Source organism: Ictidomys tridecemlineatus, chromosome 3 (assembly GCF_052094955.1).
Source record: "Ictidomys tridecemlineatus isolate mIctTri1 chromosome 3, mIctTri1.hap1, whole genome shotgun sequence".
NCBI classification, from domain to species: Eukaryota; Metazoa; Chordata; class Mammalia; order Rodentia; family Sciuridae; genus Ictidomys; species Ictidomys tridecemlineatus.
The window spans coordinates 39,330,668-39,351,632 of record NC_135479.1 but is presented as its reverse complement, the minus strand read 5'-3'; the positions used below and the strand labels follow the sequence as shown (position 1 = coordinate 39,351,632).

General features: G+C 50.3%; 2 protein-coding genes across 3 annotated transcripts in view; one reads left to right on the top strand and one right to left on the bottom strand.

Moving 5' to 3' along the window:
* The first annotated feature begins 46 nt into the window (after positions 1-46).
* Positions 47-4,169, top strand: Spaca3 (sperm acrosome associated 3). The gene is made up of 4 exons (XM_078041263.1): positions 47-486; positions 1,289-1,447; positions 1,761-1,839; positions 3,992-4,169. The coding sequence occupies exons 1-4, from the start codon at positions 231-233 to the stop codon at positions 4,056-4,058; spliced, it is 561 nt and encodes a 186-aa protein (XP_077897389.1). The 5' UTR covers positions 47-230; the 3' UTR covers positions 4,059-4,169.
* Positions 4,170-14,664: 10,495 nt separating this feature from the next.
* The window catches only part of Asic2 (acid sensing ion channel subunit 2), a 1,042,689-nt gene continuing 1,036,388 nt past the window's right edge, over positions 14,665-20,965 (bottom strand). For both annotated transcript variants that reach the window (XM_005327776.4, XM_078042466.1), the window contains exons 8-10: positions 19,020-19,099; positions 17,218-17,286; positions 14,665-15,660 (exon numbers count right to left, since the gene is read on the bottom strand). In XM_005327776.4, the coding sequence (XP_005327833.1) occupies positions 15,559-15,660; positions 17,218-17,286; positions 19,020-19,099 (251 nt within the window). In that variant the 3' untranslated portion in view covers positions 14,665-15,558. The remainder of the gene's footprint in view (positions 15,661-17,217; positions 17,287-19,019; positions 19,100-20,965) is intronic.

The window sequence follows — 20,965 nt, the reverse complement described above, 5'->3', positions numbered from 1 at the left end:
TGCTGGGCCTGGGTGGAGTAGAGTAGGATTGGAAAGGACTGATGTAGGTCACAGGAATCCTCCAGGATCTTGGGAGGATGGGGAGGTGCTTCCTAGGGGATGCCGAGGAGCCGATTCCTCCACTGGGGCCTTGCCTTCTGCCCACGCCTTCTTCTCTTTCCAGGGCTACACTCAGGCTCTGCCCCTTCTTCTTCCAAGGAGTCGGTGTCTGAAGGGGACCACCAGGGCTGATGAACCGCCTGTCATCCCAAAGCTCAGCGCTGACCTCGTGTGGCGGGGGCTACATCTCTGCAACTGGCATGAAAGCCAGGAGTTGGGTACCCAGAAGGCGACTGAGTCCTCCTAGGGTCACCTGGCTGGCTCTCGTCTCTCTACTCAGCGGCCTGCTCACCTCCAGCCAGGCCAAGGTTTTCAGTCGCTGCGAACTGGCCAAGGAGCTCCACAGAATGGGCCTGGACGGCTTCCGGGGATACGAACTGGCTGACTGTGAGAACCTTTTTCCCTGGCTGGCCCAGCCTGGCTCCTTCTTACCTCCACTTCCTCCTCTCCCCCCTCCTTCTCATTAAAGGGGGATGGCCTTGGGGGCTTTTTAAGCCTCAGCTCCTAATCTCTAAAACCAGGAGTAAAGGAGACGACAGGTTGAGAACTCTCAGCCTGGAGTTCAATGCCTAGTCGGCAGGAAACACCCAGCCAGATTGGAACCACCTCTTCATTTCTCCCGCTCTGGCAAAGGCAGGAGCCAAAAGGTCCGAATAATTTAGTATGCTAAACTTATAAATCCTGGCCACGGGGATCCGACATTCCTCCTGGCCAAATGAAAAGGCAAATTGAACACATGAGTAATACCAAACTTCTCAAGCTGGTGGCCGATTTGGGAAGCTTTGTCGGTGAGGTCCAGACACATCTGGATTTATTTTTCCCTCTCTTTAGTTCTAGAACCGTTTGTAGATCCTACTCATGTGTTTCCTAATTTTGCCTCTGAAGATCTAGTTCCCGCAAATCCCTTATCAAATGCGTGGATTGGATTTCACGAGGCTCTGGGCAATAAGCTTGAGCCTGGGAGTCGGAGGCCAGAGGCCCAGTTTTGACCCCCCTGCTAGGTGGCAGCTGTATGTGATTTTGGGGAAATCACTTTGCCCTCTGAGCCTCAGGTGATCCAACGGCAGAGTAGGCGAGAAGGTGTCTGCCCTGGTCCTCACTTGGCGGGGGGTGGGGGGGTGGGGGTGGGGTGAGGCTGGGGGGAGCCAGTGCGTGGGACCCATACTGTGAGGGTCTCTGTCACCTACAGGGGTCTGCCTCGCCTACTTCACAAGTGGCTTCAACACAGCTGCTGTGGACCACGAGGCAGACGGTAGCACCAACAATGGCCTTTTCCAGATCAACAGCCGGAAGTGGTGCAGAAACCTCTCACTGGATTCCCTCAACTTGTGCAAGATGTACTGCTCTGGTAGGTTGAGTCTCGGCCTTGGGCTGGCTGGGGTCAGGCCTCTACGAGAGCATTTGCTTCTGCCCGGTTCAGGTCTGCCTAGGGATGCCCCAGGAGACAGACAATGGGCAAGCGAGGAGAGTGGACCCTCCTTCCATCTGACTTGGGGTCCCAGGTGGGACACGGGTCCCAGAGCTATAGGAGCGGAGGGGGAAGATTGTTTCTGATGGAGGGGGGAGAGGAAGAGAGTGATACCTGTGCCCCCCCCAGACTCCAGATGTCTAGCTCTGCCCCCCTGCTTCCCAATTTTGTGTTTCTGTGCCTCCCACTCCAGACTTGTTGACCCCTGATCTCAAGAACGCTGTTGTCTGTGTCATGAAGATAGTTTCAGGGCCCAAGGGTCTGGGCTACTGGTAAGTAGCTTGAGGTGGACCCTGCTCCCCAAGGGTGGTATGTGGCCAAGACTGGTATACATCAACCTTTTTGGGGTACCCACTTTGTCATAGGCACATTTCTAAGCTTCACGATCTAATCCTCACTATAACTTTTGGGGTGGGGAGTCCAAGCAAGAGGAAGTATTTGTAGATGACGCCTTGAGTTGTAGGGAGGTCAAGCGATGTATGGTGGCCACATGGGCACGCAATTGAGCTGGGTTCCTCCAAGATCTGGGATGCCTGCTTAGAGGTCCTCAAAGGCCAAGGCTTGAGAAGATTGTTAATTTTTTTTTTAAACGGTGGCATCTTTTATATAAAACCTAAATGTTCTATGAAAGGTCAGGAGGTATATCAGATTGAGGTAGAGGTTCTCTGCTTGAAGTGGGCGGGGGGCTCTGGAGCTCCACCTTCTCCACCTTTTTTCCTCCTGCTTTCAGGAAGATGGCCTTTGAAGCCCTCTTTAGAATAGATGAGAGTCAGGCGGGCCATTGAACTCGATGGATGGATCACGGGGTGCCTCTGAGTCAGGAGCTCCCCAGCTGCCTCTGTTGAGGGGAGTCTCCTACTTAGTCTGTGATCTCTCTTCCACTCATATTTCTGGAGGAGAAGTCAGCATGGGTGGGGGAGAGCAGCATCTGGGAAAACACCCAGTGGCTGGGACACCGTGAACAGATATGGCAGGTGCTGAGGCTGGGAGGGAAGCTTGGAAGGCACTGAACGTTAGTCCAGGAGCAGAGGGGAGAGGGAGAGAGGGCGGGAGCTCCTATTTAGGTGACTCTATAGGAATCTAGGTGAGAGATGTAGGGTCTGTGTGAAGGCAGGTGCACCCCTGTTGGCCAACAGAGGAGTTGGGCATGAAGGATTACAAGAGATAGAGGGACAGGTGAGATATGTGGCCTGAGAGGGAGAGGGGGAGTGCAAGTGACTATGAATCTAGAGAAGGTCTGTAAATGGCCTGGAATGACCACAGCTTTGGCATTGTGATGGTTTGAGGACAGATGAAGGCTTAGGAACCGAGTCTGGGGTGAGGCAGGCTCCGTGGGATATCATGCACCTCTATAGAGTCAGGAAGTGGGAATGTAGGCTCAGGCACAAATCCACTGGCCACCACCCTGAGATGGATAGTCCTTATGGGTTAAATCAAAGAACAACTCTCTCTCTCTCTTACACATTGGGAGTAAATTCTTGGCATGAATATACCCCTAAGAGCAGGTGGCTGAGGCTAGTCATAGGAATTGGTCCCACAAGGTGGACATAATGCTGTTCATTCACACTGCACACATGGACTGAAGACTCAGGCATGCCAAGCTTGGTGCTGGGTCCTGGGTTTCAGAAATATCCAAGCAAAGAGCTCATGGAAGAGACAAACAGGCCAATCGATCTTTTTTGGGAAGATAGAGGTATAGAGGTCCTTTGGGGCACTCCTGCTCACTGCGCTCTTTGACATTGACATCATGGAGGGCATTAATTATCAGAGCCTGGTGCCCCCAAGAGTTTGAGACCCCAGGATCCCTGTGGCCCTGATTAGCTCCCTCAGTATGTCAAGCTGTGAGCTGGTAGAAGGTCATGATTCCCAAAGACCCTATGAAATGTAGTAACCAACAATGAAAAGACCCAGTTTGGTAGCCACGGAGGGCTGGGTGCGGGCACAACTCTGTCACTCAGTAGCAGTGGGATTTGGGAAAGTGATTTTGCATCTTGGTCTGAGTTTTTTTTTTTTTAATTTGGAAAAAAGGGAACATAATATCTCTTCTGTCTACTTAGATGGGCTGCCGAGGGCAGGAAGGGGGTGGTGATAAATGGCCGATGGGTGAGACAGTGCATGGCCGACGGGTGAGACAGTGCCAGGTAAACTGTAAAGGGCTGTACATATGCAAGGTGACACTGGTGATAGTGATGCCACCAGAAGCATGAAAGCATAGGGAAAGGACCACAGGGCTCCAGACTCCAGGGCCCGACCATGGGCTTGGGGGTAAACCTGATCCTATTAGTAGTGGTCTTCTGTGGTAAGGTAAGGAGGCTAGCTATTGAATTCTTTAGGGGCGTTCTCTTCCCCTTCATGTTCTTCCCTGTGTAGTGCCTGGGGCTGCCGCTGATATGATCTCTCGTCTTCTCTGTTCTCCACCTTTAGGGAGGCCTGGAGGCATCACTGCCAGGGCAAGGACCTCAGGGACTGGGTGGATGGCTGTGAAATGTAGGTCCTTCTCTGGATGGACCAGGCCACACACACTGCCCCCTGGGAAATGCGGCTTGGTTCCTGACCCAGCCTTGGGAAGACAGAGCAACTAATAAAGTCTATTTTGACCTAAGCCTGGTTCTCGGCTGCCGGTGTGTTTTCATGTTGGCCTACAGCATCATTCCCCCACCTCATCTGACCACCGGGTTGGGCTGCAGGAAGACTCCAAAATCCCACCGTCAGAGCCTTCCTTGTTCAGATGCGGTTTAAGTTTGCCAGAAATTAGCAAAACAAACAAAACCCCAAATAATACTAAAAAATAAAGAATGTTCCAGTTAAATGTGAATTTTGGATATATGCATTTTAAGTGTAAAGTATGTCCCAAATGCCGTATGGAACATATTCAGACTAAAAAAAAGTTCTTGGGTAGCTGAAATTCAAATTTAACTGGGGCAAATTTAATTAATTCAAATTTAATTCTCTATACCTGGTGGCCCTAACTGAGTCTGGTGTTGTAAACCTTTGGCTCGTGTGGAAATGCCTGCAGGACACTTGTGTTCTGAGGCTCTGGTCCCAGATGGCAGCCACCATGCCTTGGCCCTCCTCAGGGTCCCTGCTAACACTGCTGTCACCGTGGGGGGATGGAGTGAATGCCCTTGGATGACCAGAGGGGCTTCTGCTCTCTGGTGCCCTCTACAGGCGAGAGGTTCAAGTGCTGCTGATAGTGATGGATCACTTTCTGGGTAGGAAAGTCTCCCCACAGGGCTGACCACCGCTAGGAGGCTGGAGGATGGGGTGGGATTGCTAGTGGCTTTTGGGGAGCAAACTGCACAGTTAGGGCAGTTTTTTTCTTTCTTCAGCAAAAGGGAGACTCTGAAGAGGCAGCACTGACCCCCTTTGACCAAAACCTCAGGGTCTCAGGAAGGATGTCCGAAGGAGGAAGGTGGGCATGAATCTTGGAATCACAGTGGGCATGATGGCGAGAAGAGCATTCAAGGTGATGGGGTGATGTAAGAAGGCTGAGTCTTGAGTTTGGATTGTAGATCCTTCTGGAAAGACTTCACAGAACCCTGCAAGTATTGAATTGTTGGTTGAGGCTTGGCTGGTGACTCAGGGGGAGGGTCTATGCTATCACCCACCACAGGGGACCTGCTATCCATGAAGGTCACTGGGTCAGCAAACACCAGAAGGGTGGTTAAGCATAATTGGTGAGACATACCAGTTTCCTTGCATTGCTTCTCTGGTCAAGGGGATGATAAAAATTGGGAGCTGCTCATATAAATGGATAATGGCGAAAGACCTTGCTAAGAGAGAGGGCATCGTGACTCATGGATCCACTAAGTCATAGGTAGAGACTGCTCTCTCTACAGCTGACCGCTACAGATTAGTGCAAACACTGTGCGTGTGCCTACTGTGTGCCATGCATTATCTAATTTAGACCGTAGAACAATAACCCATGGTGAAGGGACAATCAGTACACCCCTTCTATAGATAAGGAAACAGGCTGGGCGTGGCGGTGCCTGCCTATAATCCAGCTGCTGGGGAGGCTGAGGCAGGAGGATTGTGAGTTCAAGGCCAGCCTCAGCAACCTAGCAAGACCCTAAGCAACTTAGCGAGACTCTGTCTCTAAATAAAAATATAAAAAGGGCTGGGAATGTGGCTCAGTAGTTGAGTCCCCTTGTGTTCAATCCCCAGTACTGCACCCCCCCCCCCACAGAAAACCGTTCTATGGATAAAGAAACTGATTCAGAGAAGGTAAATTTGGACACAGGTCACTATGGCTCCATGTGTGCCCTCAGTCACTGTACTTTGTTAGGACTTACTGCTGGGCCAGAGACCCGGGGCCCATCCCATCTTTGACTGATGCTCTCTACTCCATCTGCCGTCAGACCTCCCGTGTCTGCATTACATGATTGCCCCAATGGTCTCTTTTGCTTGTCTGGGGAAGGAATAGGCTAACTGAGGCTCTTGAACCAAAGGGATAGTTGGGAAAAGAATTTGGAGGGTCTGGGCCAGCATGAGGGCCTCAGGGCTCTGCAGGGAGGGGCTTGGCAGGTGTTGGACCTGGATGAGGGTTCTGAAGCCTGAGCTGGGAGATTAACCAGGAACAGGTGGAGACAGAGAAGGCTTATTCAGGGGGGAGAATTCCCTGACCAAAATCCAGAGAGGCCTCACCTGTGGGGAGGATAGAACTGTGAACGGGTTCACCTGCAAGTGGAAGCCACAGGAATTCTAGATTCAGAAAGAGAAATGTACGCAGGTCAATTGGGGTAACCAGGCTGGGTCCTGGGGTCTCTGTGCTTCTACATCACTTGCACCCAATATTCCACCAATCATTCAGACCTGCCTATAGTATTTTCTTGATATCTCAGGAAACGGTCCTTCCTTTCTATCCACATATAGCTACTTTAATCAAGAGCTCCTCACTTCTTCTCAGGGACAATTGCAAAGGCCTCCTAAGAGCATCCCTGCTTCTAACCTGGTTCCTTGCCACGCCCACTTCTTCCTCAGAGAGAACTTTCTATCTTGTTTTTGCTTTTGCATCCTGAACCCAAGGTCTTTTCTTACTTTCAGATTAAAGTCAAGCTCTTGGCTTACCAGGTCTTCTAGGACCAAGGCTCAGCTGACCGCTACAGATGCATCTCTCAACTGTTCAGAAACTTTTTTCCCTAGCTATTGTGGTCCCTGGCAATTAGTCCCTTCAAAGTAGCATGCTGCGTCTCCACCCCTCCTCCTCATTCATAAACTCTTGTGAACTTGTTATCCAACAAGCGGCTTCTACTACTGTTCTGTCTTCCTGGAATGGTCATTTCCTCAAATCAAATCTCAGAGTGGTTATTCCTTTCTCTTCCATCAGGTCTGATGTCAATTTTACCTCTTTAGAGCGACTCCCTGGCCACCAGAGTTGAAGCGTCCTCACCCCTCCTTGTCACCGTCTTACCACTATAGCATGTGCTACCATCTGAAATGATTTCACGCACATCTGAATTTATGTATATTCTTCCTTCAGTCTCCTTACATTAGATTGTAAACATCACGAGAGCAGGAAATATGTGTTTCTTCTATCCCCAGAATCTAGAATAGTGGCACACAATTTTCAATAGATGAATGAATCTGTTGAATGCACAACCGAAGTATGAATAAATGAAGGGTAGGCACCCAGCTAATGTTTTCAGAATCCCTGACTCCTAATACATTTTCATATGTAACAATTCATTCAACGGTGTTGCTTCAGCAGTACCTAGGTGCCGAGCTCCATGCATCCCTCCAGGAAACACAGTATCCCTTCTGAACTCACCAGGGAGTCTACCTCTCACAGGGACCACGCTGGCTGCTCTTCATCCAAGTCCCACACCCTTTCTCCTTGGACGTGTCTTGAGCAGAGGGAGCTCAGCGGTGTGGCCAGAGCTGGAGCTGATCCTAGCTCATTCTAGCTGGAGCTGATTCTAGCTCATTCTAGCTGGAGCTGATTCTAGCTGCCTGGCCATGGGAAAGTCATTCTGCCTCTGGGAGCTCAGCAGTCTCCTTGGGCAAGAGGAGCTGATATTGTACCAACTGCAAAATATAAAGCAGTGAAGCACCAAGCACCCTGCCTGGTACAAGTGAGCTTCCAGAAGTGCTGGCTCCTAGTCTGGGGGTGCCGAGTTCCAGCCCACCTGGGGAGGAATGGGTGTGTGCAGGTCCTATCTGCCTGAGGACCAGGGTTTCCTTAGGAGACCTGCCCTGTTTGCTGAGGAGGAGGAAGAGGAAAAGACAGGATGTGAGAAGAAGAAAGAGAAAAAGGGGATGGTTTGGATAAGGTGATAGAGGTTTCTATGCAAAGTGGGGAGAAATTAAGTGAATTTTTTCAGACTTTTGAAGCTTCTTTTCAAAAGGAATTATATCTGGTTTAAGATAGGCCAATACAAAGTGATGGGTGGGAACCATACCATACCCAGCTACCAGTCTTAGAGGGAGGAGGTCTCTTGGCCTAGTTTGGCTCAAGGAGACAGAATCGAAACAGGCTTTTGGGTATCTTTGTGCTGAGTGGAGCGAGTGGTCCAGGAATACCTGGCCTGCTCAAGTGCGGCTGCTTCTCTGTTTCTCTTCAAAGGTGAGGGAGCCAAGGAGGCTTTTCTGAGTGCTCTTCTTTGGGCTGAGATCCTGGTGCTTTGCCTGTGTGACCTCTCCTTCTGCAGAGTATGGCTGGTTTTCTCCACTCTTGAGCATGTGTGCCACCATCTCTTGCCCCTTTGCCTGTTGGAAGATATTGCAAACTAAACACAAGCTTCTGTCTGACTGAGCCGGCATGGGGCCAGGAAACCTTCTCAGCCACTCTTGATGGAGTTGGCGCTTGGGATGGGATCCTTATCATCACCGACCTGTCTTTCGTGGTTTAGGCATGACAGTGGCACTTGCCAGAGCTTATCTCACTACCCATACAGCAAATGGAGGAGGAAGCTGATCCTCAGAGAAGTTTTAAAGCTTGCCCAAGATGGCACAGTTGGTGAAGCTGGGATTTGGATGGGGATGTCAGGCTGCAGAAACCAGGCTTCATCCCTAGCACATCTCAGCCTCCATTGCTAGACCCAGCCTCAGCAGGCCAGACTCCAGAGTGGAAAGGTCCAGTCGAGGGAAGGCAGTAGAGAGGTAGCCCATTCCTATTCAGCAGGAATCCTGCATTGTCTAAATCTCTTCTGTCTTCCCTTCTGCCTCTGAGCCTTTGCCTAGTGTCTCCTGCCCACAGAGTTTAACTTTTCTCTAAGGGCTTCAGCCAAAGTCCAGTGCAACTCAGCCAGACCTAGGTGTGTCCTCCTCATGAGCCCCGAGCACCCGGCACAGTGCCTAGCTATCATGGGCACACACAGAATGCTCAGGCAGTGATAGACTCAGGCCAGAGAGCCAAGCTTTCTTCCTGCTGTGCCTTAATACCTCCTCCCTCTAAGGCTAGTAGCTAGGAAATGATTTGGTGCCCACCCATCACTTTATATTGGGCCTATTTTAAACTGGATATAATTCCTTATGAAAAGAAGCCACAAAGGTCTGAATTACATTCAAGACAAATGGCCCATAAAGGCGATAAGTTAGTCAAATGAGCATGGAACAGCTTCAAGGAGGCAAGACATTCAGATTCCCCTCCCAAAGCATCCCTCATAGCCATTATCAGGGCGTGGACTCTTTAAAATTCACAAATGAAAAGTCAGCCCAGCAGCTCTGCTCAGAGATGAATGAGATTCAGCAGTGGGGTGTGCTTGGGGGCTCAGTGGCAACCAGAGAACATTAGGCATGCATTTCCCAGATGCTGTGATTCAGGGGTCACACCCTTAGGCCACGGGGATGTCTTCAAGGCTGATGCTGTGGTGGCTTTTGATGTGCACAGGTCTTCTCAAAAATCTCTACATGCATAAAATAATTTTATGAAATCATATTTCCAAGCTTTTCTGTTCATAGTCATTTTTCTGCTCTCTCATTCACTTTGCCATCTGTGAGAACCCACTAGCTCACAAGCTGCAGCAGGTGCCAAAGGTTTAAAAAAAATTACGGGAGAAAAAAAACGTGAAATTGATCAAATCCTATCTTTTTCTTTCTTTTTTTTCCCCCTCTCTATAAATTGAAAAATGACAGTCTTTATGTCGTTTTAGGAGAAGAAATCTTGGTAGTTCTTTGTGATACTGGTGGGTTTTATTAGAGGATTGTTTAGAACTTTCGAGACCAGGGAGTCTTTGGCTAGCATCAATAGATCCCCAGAGGATCACAGATAGTCTCTGTGGTTCTAAAGCCCTCTTAAAATTGTATGTAAATTTTTTTTGTACATCTACATGACCACGTGCATTTTTTTCTGGGGTGGGGGAGTTCATAGCTTTCATCTTTTTAAAAAAAAGAGTCTGTGAATCCCAACAAAATCAAGAATCACTGTCTTACAGGGAGAAAGCTGATGAAGGAAGAAAATGTTTTATGCACCTTAGCTCATTTAATTCTCATAGTTACCCTGAAAACCAGCATCATCATATGCATTTAAAAAAAATTTTTATGTATATTTTTAGTTGTTGATGGACCTTTATTTTATTCAATTTTTTTTATATGTGGTGCTGAGAATCGAACCCAGTGCCTCACACATGCTAGGCAAGTGCTCTACCACTAAGCCACAACCCCAGCCCCCATCATACACATTTTATAGATAGGGAAACAGGGTCTCTGAGCAATAAATCAAGCATTTGCTCACATACCCAACTCTTGTTCCCAACTTAGTCTCGTGGGGTGTTAAAGTTGGGATGCATAAGCCAAAAGGGTTATCTGTCCCTTTTCCATTTCTCCCCTTTTATAGAGGAGGAAATGGAGGCCCAGAGAAATGAAGGGGACTGTCCAGAGTCATGGGGTCAGCTGACAGGAGAAACAGATTAAAAAGCTCAGTCTTTTGATTCTTCGTGTAAAGCCTTTGCCACCCTCTTACTTTACTCTTGAAAAGTGAGCATGGGTTTTATCAAGTGCTGAACTGAATTATTAAGAGATTCTCCTCTTCCTACCTGTCCTATTTCCTCTTCCTTCCTAGCAGATTTGGGTATGACTGTACTGTTTCATGTCCTGCAAAATACTCCACCTGTTAGCCTTAGGAATATGTAAACTCATGCACAAAAAATTCCATGTTCTGAGAGGCAAGAGTCTGAAATGAGTGGGAAGAAAGCCATTAGCTCAATAAATTCAGCCTTGGCTTGAGAAATGTCTTCATAGACCCTTGAGGAGCAGGGGAAGGACCTTGAAGGACGTGAGCCATGATACCTTCTCAGAAGGTGACCAGGCCCTTCCTCCTTCATCACCTGACTCACCTCTTGGTGGTCATTAGGATGTTTTCCCCTTTTGATTCTTTGCCTGGGTTCCCCTGGGCCTATGTACCATCCCCTGAATTGTGCCTTCTGCAGCCCTCTGGGAATTGCAGATGCCTCTTCCACAAGATGAACTGGATTCATCTTTTGCAGTCATCTGTATACTTGTCTGTATTATAAATCCCTTGAGGACAATGCCTGGCACATAACAGTTGAGTTGAATGAATGGCGGACCTGTGTCCTTCCTGCATTAGACCCTTCTTTGTCCTCTTGCTCCTTCCCATCTCTGCCAGGAAGCTCATTCTGTGCAGTCTGGGGTCTGTTCTGGCTGAGTATGGGTCAGGGCTGGCTACACCCCCTTCCGCAGAAGGAAATTCCTTGCCCTTTCTGATCCCTCTTTCTTCTCGGTTCCTGGGGGACACTCATTGATGGGGACCTCATGGAGGTCCTGTCCCACGCAGAATAAATGAGTCAAAATCTCTGAGCTGTGAAGGAAGCAGCAACCGGGTTTCTCCTTGGCCTCTTGGCCTCCAAGGGAACCCAGGACCTGCCAAGCTCACACCTGTGGGCAGGGCCTGTGTCTGGCTGCCTCCTTGCCTGCTCACATCAGGAGCCTTTCTCCAGATACCCTCTGGGTCCTCTGATCTTCTCCTCATTAGTGCCTGCAGTTCCACGCACTTCTTCCCAGGCATGTTCATGGTTAAAACTTTCACAAAAATAGCTTCAAGCTGAGAAGAAGAAAATAAAAGGACTCTGGTTTCTCTTTGCCAAAAACAACAAAGCAACAGCCTGGAAGCCACCAGCTCAGTCCCCAGGCATCGCTACTCACATTCCTTTTGCTGTCCTTAGCTGCAGCAAGCCGCATGGATTCTGCTCCTGAGGTCGTGGGCCACTCCCTAATTAGTTTATCTGACTCTCTGATTCCCACTGAAAATCCAGCCTTGTGGTTTGGACTGTGGTTGTTCCCAATTCTCTCATTTGGGTCACTCTTGACCACCCAGTCTCTCCTGATTTTCAATAAAGAATGATTACATACGTTTACTTGTTTGAAACAATAATACAAAACCCCACCAGCCTCTGAAATTTGTGTGTTTTGTTAACAATCAATAATCAGTAGCTGGCTATTGATTTGCCTTTTTGAATTTCATATATATATATATATATATTTTTCCTTTGAAAATTTAAGTAATTATATAGACCTAGTGTAAGCTGAACTAAGCCAGAGTCCCATAATCAAAAGGGGTACCTAGATATGTGAACCCTGAAGCAGTCTAAATGTATGTTCAAATATTCTTTCTTCCATCAACAAATTGATCTCCCTTTCCATTTTTTTTTTCCTGAAAGGGAGCCAGAAATCCAATGAAGCAGTTCAAATTGCAACTTAAGCTATAGATTTTTAAAAATTTATGAAGCTGTAAACTGGAACAAGGCAGAAGCATCAAATAGACTCCCGACTATCCAAGTAGACATTTCGTTTGGTTCCAGTTCATGATGGGAACAGTCTGAGTCCACCCTTCAGACCCTTCTGTCCTGCATCTGATAGTTCAGTCACTAGCAGGACATTTGCAAGCCTGATGTCATGAGGAGTAAGTTTGTCTCAGAAGAGGGACTTCCATGCCTCGGCAAAGTCTGGAAGAATAATAATAACTTTTAGTCTCCCTTAAGTCTACAAAAAGGTCTACGAAAGGAATTGTGAGCCAGGAACTTAGGGGTATAGCTTGGGCACAGACACTAACTTGCTGGGTGACCTTAGGTCAGTCTCTCCCCTGCCCTCTTGGGTATGCTCAGAGTACATTGGACTATAGGATCCAAAAGGCCTGTGGTAGGCAGAATCAGGGCCCCCAAGGATGCCCTTGTCCTAATCCCCAGAACCTGTGCTTAAGTTATCTTACATGGTAAAAGAGATTTTGAAGATGTGATTAAGCTAATAGCCTTGCAATAGTGGAGATTATCCTGGATTATCTGGTGGCCTCATGTAATCACGAGGATCCTCTAAGGAGAAAGCAGGAGTCAGAGGGAGATGTGGCTGTGGAAGTTCAGAGTTCTGTGATCCAAGGACTCAATCCATCACGGCTGGCTTGGTAGAGGGATGAAGAAACCATGAACCCAGGAATGCAGGTGGCCTCCAGAAGCTGGAAAAAGTAAATAAGTTTTTCCCTGGAACCTCCTGAAAGAAATGCAGTCTTGCTGACACATAGGTTTTAGCCCAGTGACACGTGTGGCAGATTTCTAACCTATAGAACTGTGAGATAATACATTCGTTTTATTTATTTATTTATTGGGGGGGTACTAGGGATTAAACTCAGGGGCACTCGACCACTGAGCCATATCCCCAGACCTATTTTGGATTTTATTTAGAGGCAGGGTCTTACTGAGTTTCTTAGTGCCTCACAGTTGCTGAGGCTCCCTTTGAACTCGCGATCCTCCTGTCTCAGCCTCCCAAGCTGCTGGGATCGCCACCGTGCCTGGCCATTCGTGTTATTTTAAACTGCCAAGTTAGTAGTAATTTGCAGCGATAGGAAAGGGCCTTGTCCAGCTCTAAATTAAAGCTCAGCTTCACTAGCAGTTTGTGTGGACCCAGATGAGAGACTGCCCGGGGAAGCAGGTCAGGGTATCTTTTTCCAGCTACCTTCTGGGGTTCCCGTCACCGCCAGCTCCTTGGCTATGTTTGTGTGTGAACATGACAGGTAGGTACAACTTGTCCAGTACTGCGTGCTGGAGATAGTACTGTCACAGCACTAGGAGTCTCCAGGGGTCGCGGGAGGTTGTCTGGTCCTGCATCTTCCCTTCACACAGGGAAGACTTTATCTCCATCCCCAAATCGAGGGAGCTGCGTCCAGAGAGGGTTGGGATCTCACTATTGTCAGAGAGCTGCTGAGAGAAGGCAGCCCAGGACTAGGGCTGCCAATTTCTGATGAGACTCTTTTCTACTCATCATGTTGGGGAAATGTTAGTGGGTGGGTCATGGCGGGTGGGAAAGGCGATGAATAGGTAGCTACAGGGTAGATAGGATGCTGGGGGAAAGAGCAGGACCAGAACCCTGAGCCCCTAGTCTAGCATTTCTGTGCATCTGTGCACAAGGGGGAAGACCCAGACATGTTAGCACATTAGACTTTCCCCCTCTGCTTTGGGGGAAGACCCTGGTTGGGAGTGTTGGAGTTGGTAGTGGGAAGTCAAAGTCAAGGCCAAAGGAATGGAATCAGCAGAATGTCCTGAGGACAAGATTCCGGCTGAACAAGAAAGTCTCATTTGCTAATAAAGGCTTAAAAGGGAACGTCCCCCTGTCCCCTCCAAGGCACCTCCTAACTGTCTTTCCTACCCGGACACCCTCTTAGGAGTCATGAAACTAACGTGACGTCTGGAGGGATGAGGCAGGTCAGTTTGATGGTGTGGAAAGATGAGTTGGAGAGAGGGCTAGTAGGCTGGGGTGTGGTGGAGAGGCCACACTGGGGGCTTGTGTCCAGCCTGAATTGACAGGGTTGGTGGGGAGTCAGGGCAGCAGTGAGCCTAGAAGGCTCTCTTCGTGGTTCCAATGTGTGGGCAGCTTTCTCAGCCACCACCTCTTCATGCCACGTGGTGGGGTAGTGTCCTTCCAGACAGAAGGTACAACCCGTCAGTGGGTCATGAAGTCCTTGACAAGGTCGTGCTCAACTGTTTTCAAAACTTGAGAACAGGGATCAAATATAGAGTGTGCACGTTTTGTCAAGGGAAATGCTATTGCTTGAAACTTTCCATACACATCCCTGGCCCGGGGCAGGTCTGAGCTTTTCCTTAGTGGCTGGGAAGAGAGACCTGGATGTGGAGAACAGGTAGAAATGACACAGCCCATTTCCACAAGACCAGCTTTTAATATGACTGTGATTTGAAGCACGAATAAATAAACTCCAAAAAAAAAAACAAAGAAAAAAAAAAACCAAACCAAACCTTACAACATCAAAACCAAAAAAAAAAAAAAATCATAAAACAAAAAATCTCCAACAGACAAACAAAATAGCCCCCGCCCCCAACCCAAATAATAATAAAAAAAAAAAAAACAAATCAGACTGTACAAGCTGTGGTCACAGGGAGAGAAGAACGACGTGGCTCCATGGATGAATACTGGGGTCGCCCAGGCCACTGTGCCACCTTCACAGGCGCTGGGGCGGAAGGGAGTTTGGCACTGGTCACCTGAGGTGCCGGAGCCCCATGGGCCAGTTTGGGGGGGAAAGGGGTTGTGGGCAGGTTAAGAACCTTCACGAACTACACAAGGATCGAACATAGTAGAGTCCTGCAGTTTCCCTCTCGACTGTGCAGTTTTAGTGCCAGCGTGGCCTCATGGTGGCTTTGGGGCTGGAATCTGGACCCACTGCACGGGTGGCAGAGCGGACACTGGAAACCGCACGGAGGAATATCACGTACAAGACAGATGTGAGGTGGCGCCGTAAGAAGTCTGAGCATGCAGGTGCTTTATACATCTGGCAGTGAGATGTGATGGCAGGTTGGCTCTCGGACAGTTCCAGAGTGTGACTCATCTCTCCTACGAGGGACGCACGCGGCGAGGCCCAGGGACGCTTCATGTCAGACGCGGCCGGAGCGAGGTTTGGCAGAAGTTTGCAATGTGTGCATAGGGGGCTCTTGCTTCTTCCCGTCATCAGGGGCCATCCCACCTGAGCTGGCTGTCCCCTGTCCTAGGTCTTGGGCCTTAAGGTCTGTTTGGAGGGTGCTGGGTTAGCCCGAGGGGTGTCAGCAGGCAATCTCTTCCAAGGTGCCCAAGGCTGTCTGCAGGGGCACGTTCACAGTGTGGCTGATGGTTTCAGAGTGGTTTGGCATCGTGTCGCAAGTGCTCTGCAGGGAAAGGGAAGGTGGGCGTTTGTCATTCACTCAGCAAACATTCACTGGGAGGCCAAGCCCTGCTGGAACCCCTGAAGGTCAGAACCGGAGCTGATCAGAGCTTTAGGGCGAAGCTGACCCCAGGGCAAAGCAGCTGTGTGTGTCCCTGAGGAGCGTGGGGTTGAGACGGCTCTGAATGGTTGGGTGGTTCTCTGGCTACAAGTAAGCAGGAGGCTGGGAGACTGGCCAGGAGGCTGTGCCAGGAATTTGGGGGAGATTTGATGGGGACAGAGCTGGGGGAGGAGAAATGGGATATGAAGGGAGGCCACGAGGCTAAGACATTCTGAAGGCAGGAGGGGAGGTGGGCTGGGGAGGTAAGCACCACTCGCTGGGAAGTTACTCTCCACTAGGTGCTGTGCCAATCCATTTTAGAGGCATGACCTCACTTAATCCCCATGACAACGCTCTGAGGTCCTATGATGTTACACAGATGCTCATGGAGGTTAGCACAGCTAGGAGGAGGGGCCTGGGATTCAGCCAGACCCGCTGAGACCAGAGCCTGGGGCCCTTCCACGCTGCTCTCCCCTTCAGTAGAGGCATCCTCCATTCAGCAGAAGCTGCAGAAGTCCAAAGAAACCAGAGCAAGACTCTTAGCCTGGGAGATGGGCAGTGAGACACTGTCTGGAACAGAAATGGGAGCCCAGATAGAAGTGTCTCAGGTCCATTTGGGACTGGTTGACTTCAAGGGATGGTGGCCTTTCAAGGCACGAGGTTGTCCCAGGGCTGGAAGTGCTGATTGGGGGGGCCACCACCGGGTTTGAAAAGCCAGAACTATTTGTGTATGTCAATCAACCTGAGCCCAGGAGTGGACTAGGTTTGGGAAGAATGATGGAAGCTGCACACTGCCTCTCTGGCTGGAGGGAAGAGGCAAAGTAGGGCAGTGTGGATGGAGGTCCTTGGAGTTTAGCTCTGACACTTAAAAGCTGTGTGACTCTGGACTCCGTAGCCTCAAACACTAGAAGGAGATAAAGATAGATCTTCCTCTAGGGTGACTGTGTGAGGCTGCAGTGACATGGTGCACACAGGCACTTAGCACAGTGCCCAGCATGTGCCAGGCATGCGATTGTCCTTAGTTATAGTGGGTATGCTTGCTACAAACTTCATCAGGGCCCTTGCTTTGTCCCCTTCAAATGGGATGGGTGCCAGTGACATTCTGCTTGCATTTTGCCACCTTTGGGGAATAAGGCAGTAAACCTACATAGATCGTCTCTTGCCTTCCCCAGGCTGTGAAGTGAGGGGAGGAGCTGTCTGGCTTAGGAGAAGCTGTGCTGGACCATGCAGAACCCATCCTGGAATCATTTCCTGGAATTAGCTGCATTCATGGCTCACCATTGACCTTTGGGATGAGGTTTGGTTGGAATGTCCTTGGATTTGGGGACTGACAAGTTATCATAAGCCGCAGAAGGGTGTGCATTAAATCACATCCATCCTGCCCAGCCCTAGGATCTGGCTTCCCTTCACCCACATAAGCCATGGGATCCCTGAAACTTCCAACCCAGGAGCTGCTCTTACCACGTTCTCATCATGGCTCCCTTCGTCCTCCTCTTTACCAAGCAGGTCTAATAGCTTCTCTTTGATCAGCTGCAAAAAATGCAGGGAGGAGACCGTTAGGTCAGGAGGATGGTGCAAAGGCTCCCTCCGTTGGGCTCCACTGGGGAGCTGCAGAGGCAGCCACCATCTGGTTGTGGTGTGGACATTGCATGGCAAGAACCAGGCCTGCAGGCCCGGACAGCTTTAGAAGCCCATCTGTCTCCACCTGGCTTTGGCCAACACGGCATTTTTATTTTTGCAGGAGAGAAAGAGTGGGAGGGTCCTGTCTTGGGAGTGTGGACCCCTTTCTGTTCTGGATGGAGAGTGTCGATAAGCAGAAGGTGCTGGGAGGACTGGCTCCATATTAGTCCCCAAGAGCGGCCTGGGACCCCCTTTTAAGACGGGGCCTGGGGACAAGGTCATTCTTTGCTTTCTAGCCTGACAACTCCATAATTCACAAAATGAGGGCACACTTGCCTTCCTAACATTTTATTCCTAGCAATAAAGGGAAGTTCTTAAATGCATTACAGGATGTAATTCAATCGCTGTAACTTTGTATAGCTTTTCATAAGAATTAATAAACAAAGGATAAAATCTAGCCATGGGACCTTATTTAGGTTGGGTTCATCATTCTGAGAGGCATGAGAGACTCCAGAGGACCTCTGTCATGGGGCTCCACGGCGCCCCATGGTTCCCAGCGTTGCTGGCCACGAACAGCCAGCCTTCCCTGGGAGGCAGAATGCTGCTCTGCGGGCATTTGCTGGCATAGGATCAAGAGGTCCGGGGGGACTTTTGCAGGTATGGGAATGCCTTAGAACTTCTGGGACCATTGCCTGTTTCAGGGGGTCACATGGGGGGCGGTGAAGGGCACTTCCCACCTCACAGCCAGGGAACTGGGGGTCTGCAAGTGAACACCTGGGACAGACTCATCGGTAGACTGTGCTTCCTGCTGCAGATGAGTTGCTAACTCCACGCTGCTCCTCAGGTGGCTGGCTGAGCCTCTCAGGCTCTTTGGCCAAGTTAATCCTCTGCAGAAAAGTCTAGATCTGGGGGAGCTGCCAGAGCTGACGAGTTCCAGGCACTCTGGAAGCCCGAGGAGCCTTCTGCTGTTTGAGGAGATTTCTGAGGCCGTGTCCTAGCTGCCTCACGAGGGAGCCATCTCCCTACACTGGAGGCAGCCGGTGCTTGGGCATTGATGAGGACTGCTGGGAAATGCCCCTTCCCTAAGACTGGCCAGACCACAGAGGACACCGTCCAGGGGATGGGCTATTCAGAGGGTAGGCTTGTGCATGGTGTGTGTGTGTGTCTGTCTGTCTGTCTGCGTGCACGTGCATATGTGTGAATGTGTGTGGTGTGTGTATGTTTGAGTGTGATGCGTGTGAGTGTGATGTGTTGTGTGGTTGTATGTTGTGAGTGTGAGTGTGTGTTGATGTGGATATATCCACGGTACAAAGCCCCCGCCACCAGCCTTGCTGTACGAGGTGGGCAGCGCTGCCCCTCCACCCTTCCTGCTCCTTCTCTACAGGTAGACAGCCCACCACTCGTCCGGCCCCCTGAGGATAGGACCGTGGCTTCCATTTCTCTCCCACCACCCCTCCTTACGATTGCCCTCCCCAATACCCCCCCCCCCCGCCATGCCTAGGATTGGGCAAGGAAAGATATGGGCGCACAGCAGGAGGAGCAGGCTCTGGGTGGGGGGAGCCAGGCGCCTCCATATGCCTCGGTGCTGAGCCTGGAGGTGGGTGGAGGGCAGGGTCACTTCCCTGAGGACAATCCCGACTTACCTCATAAATATAATCAAAGAGCTCTAGTATTGTAAGGATACTAGCACCAATAAACAATCCCATCTGACCACCAATGTCACCTGGAGAGAGAGAGGGGAAAAGACCAAAGTTTTGGTTTTACTCACACAGGAAGGTGTGAACAGAAGAAGAACTTGGAAGCCAGAGTTCCTGAACAGCATCCCCTCCATGGGGAGCCTGGGCTTATCCCGAGAGGACCAGGCCTCTGGCTGGGCCCACGGCATGGCTCCAAGAGCCAAGTGTGTCAGCACCCAGTGACGGTGGGGACGGACCTGACCACTGACTGGAGGGGCTCACGGGCTTGTTCCATCACCCTCTGAACCACATTGGGTCCCCTGTGGCTCCCCACTGGGAACAGAGACAAGACGTTTGGGCCCTTGCCCTGGACAAGGGTGCAGGCAGCCTCATACACTGGTGTCAGGGGCCCTGGGTGGGAGTCTCAGGAGCAGTGGCACCACAGATGTCCCCTCTTCCCCCACCATCATGGCAGGACTTCAGGGCTACTAGGGGCACCTTCCACTCTTGGGATAAGGTCCTAGATGTCTTCTCTCTACTGTCCAAGGGTCCACAGTCATTGGGGTCTCTTTCTAGGGTGGAGGTTCTCACCCTGGGATATCAGGTGTTCTTTGGTCAAAGTTTTCTAGATTTATCTTCCAGTCCCTGCATCAACTCTCCTGGGAGACTTTCCACCTGGGTAGATGTCTGGATGCACTTCAAGCCTGGAGAATCAGAACCCCTGGGGTTGACTCTGAGCATTTTTAAAGTTCCCTGAGTGGTTCTCAGGCCCACCAGGGGTTAACACCGACCTTCCTGGGTGGGCTTTGGATGGCTGGAAATCCCCCCTGAAGGTGAAGGCCATAGTGTGTGGCACTTTGGCACTTTTGGCAAGAGAGACCTCAGCTTTTGTCAGGTTCTCAAAGGGTCTGGACTCCTCAGAAGCTTAAGATGATCTGCTCTGGAATCAGCATGTGGAGCACAGGGCTCTGGAGCTCTGGGGTGCAGAGTGGCCTCCAACGTGTGCGGCTTTGACAAGCCCTGACCTTTGCAGTAGCCTTGCCCGGGTGGTGGTGGTGGTGAGGAGTGGGGCAGAGGATCAGAACCGTGGAGTCCCTTCCTGCTCTACTGGCTGGCTGCCAGGCTGCAGGCTGGCTGGAGAGCAGGGTGGGAATGGGGGATGCCCTTGGTGGGGGTGGACCTCTTAGACTAAGGACTTTCTGAGGGGTAGGTCGCCCCGAATGCTCCCTCGCACATGGCTGAGCAAAGCCCAACACCCACACTCCCAGGTGGACCAGCAGAGATGGTGGGAATTGGATTGGATACTAAGCTTGAATGGCTCCCCTTGGCTTCCTTTCCTCCCCCTCACTCTCTTGAATGTCCTTAATGCAGGCTTACTGGGGAGTGTGTACTTCTGTATATGTACTTCAAGTGTGAGGGAGTTTGCATTTGTGTGCAGCGTGACTAGAATGCAGTGGTGTAGGAAGGGTTTGTTCCGGGGGTGTGTGTGTATGCACATATTTGTCTAAAAAGAGGCCAGCAGGTGTGGCCATTGATGGTTTTTTTTGTGGGTGGCTACCTCTCTCTGTTAGGCACACTGAGTGTGTGTGTGTGTGTGCATTTGTGAGTGTGAGTCTGTGAAGGCAGATGGTGTGTAAGCATGTGGGTGTGTTTTGTGTGTTATGCAGGTGTATGTGAGGACTGTGTCTTCTTAGGTTGTGTGCATGGATGTGTGTCTGAAGCTGCATGGCTGGCAGGCAGGGCCATGTGGGTGTGCATTTATGTGTGGTTCTGGACCCCATGGGCACATGGACCCGTAGGTTGGCGTGCAGGTGCACAGGTTGAGTGGGGGGACCCCTGGGTTGGGTGAGCGCCTGGGCAGTGCGCATGTGTGCTGACACTAGGTGGTGGTGAGGGATGGCTGGGCTGGGCCT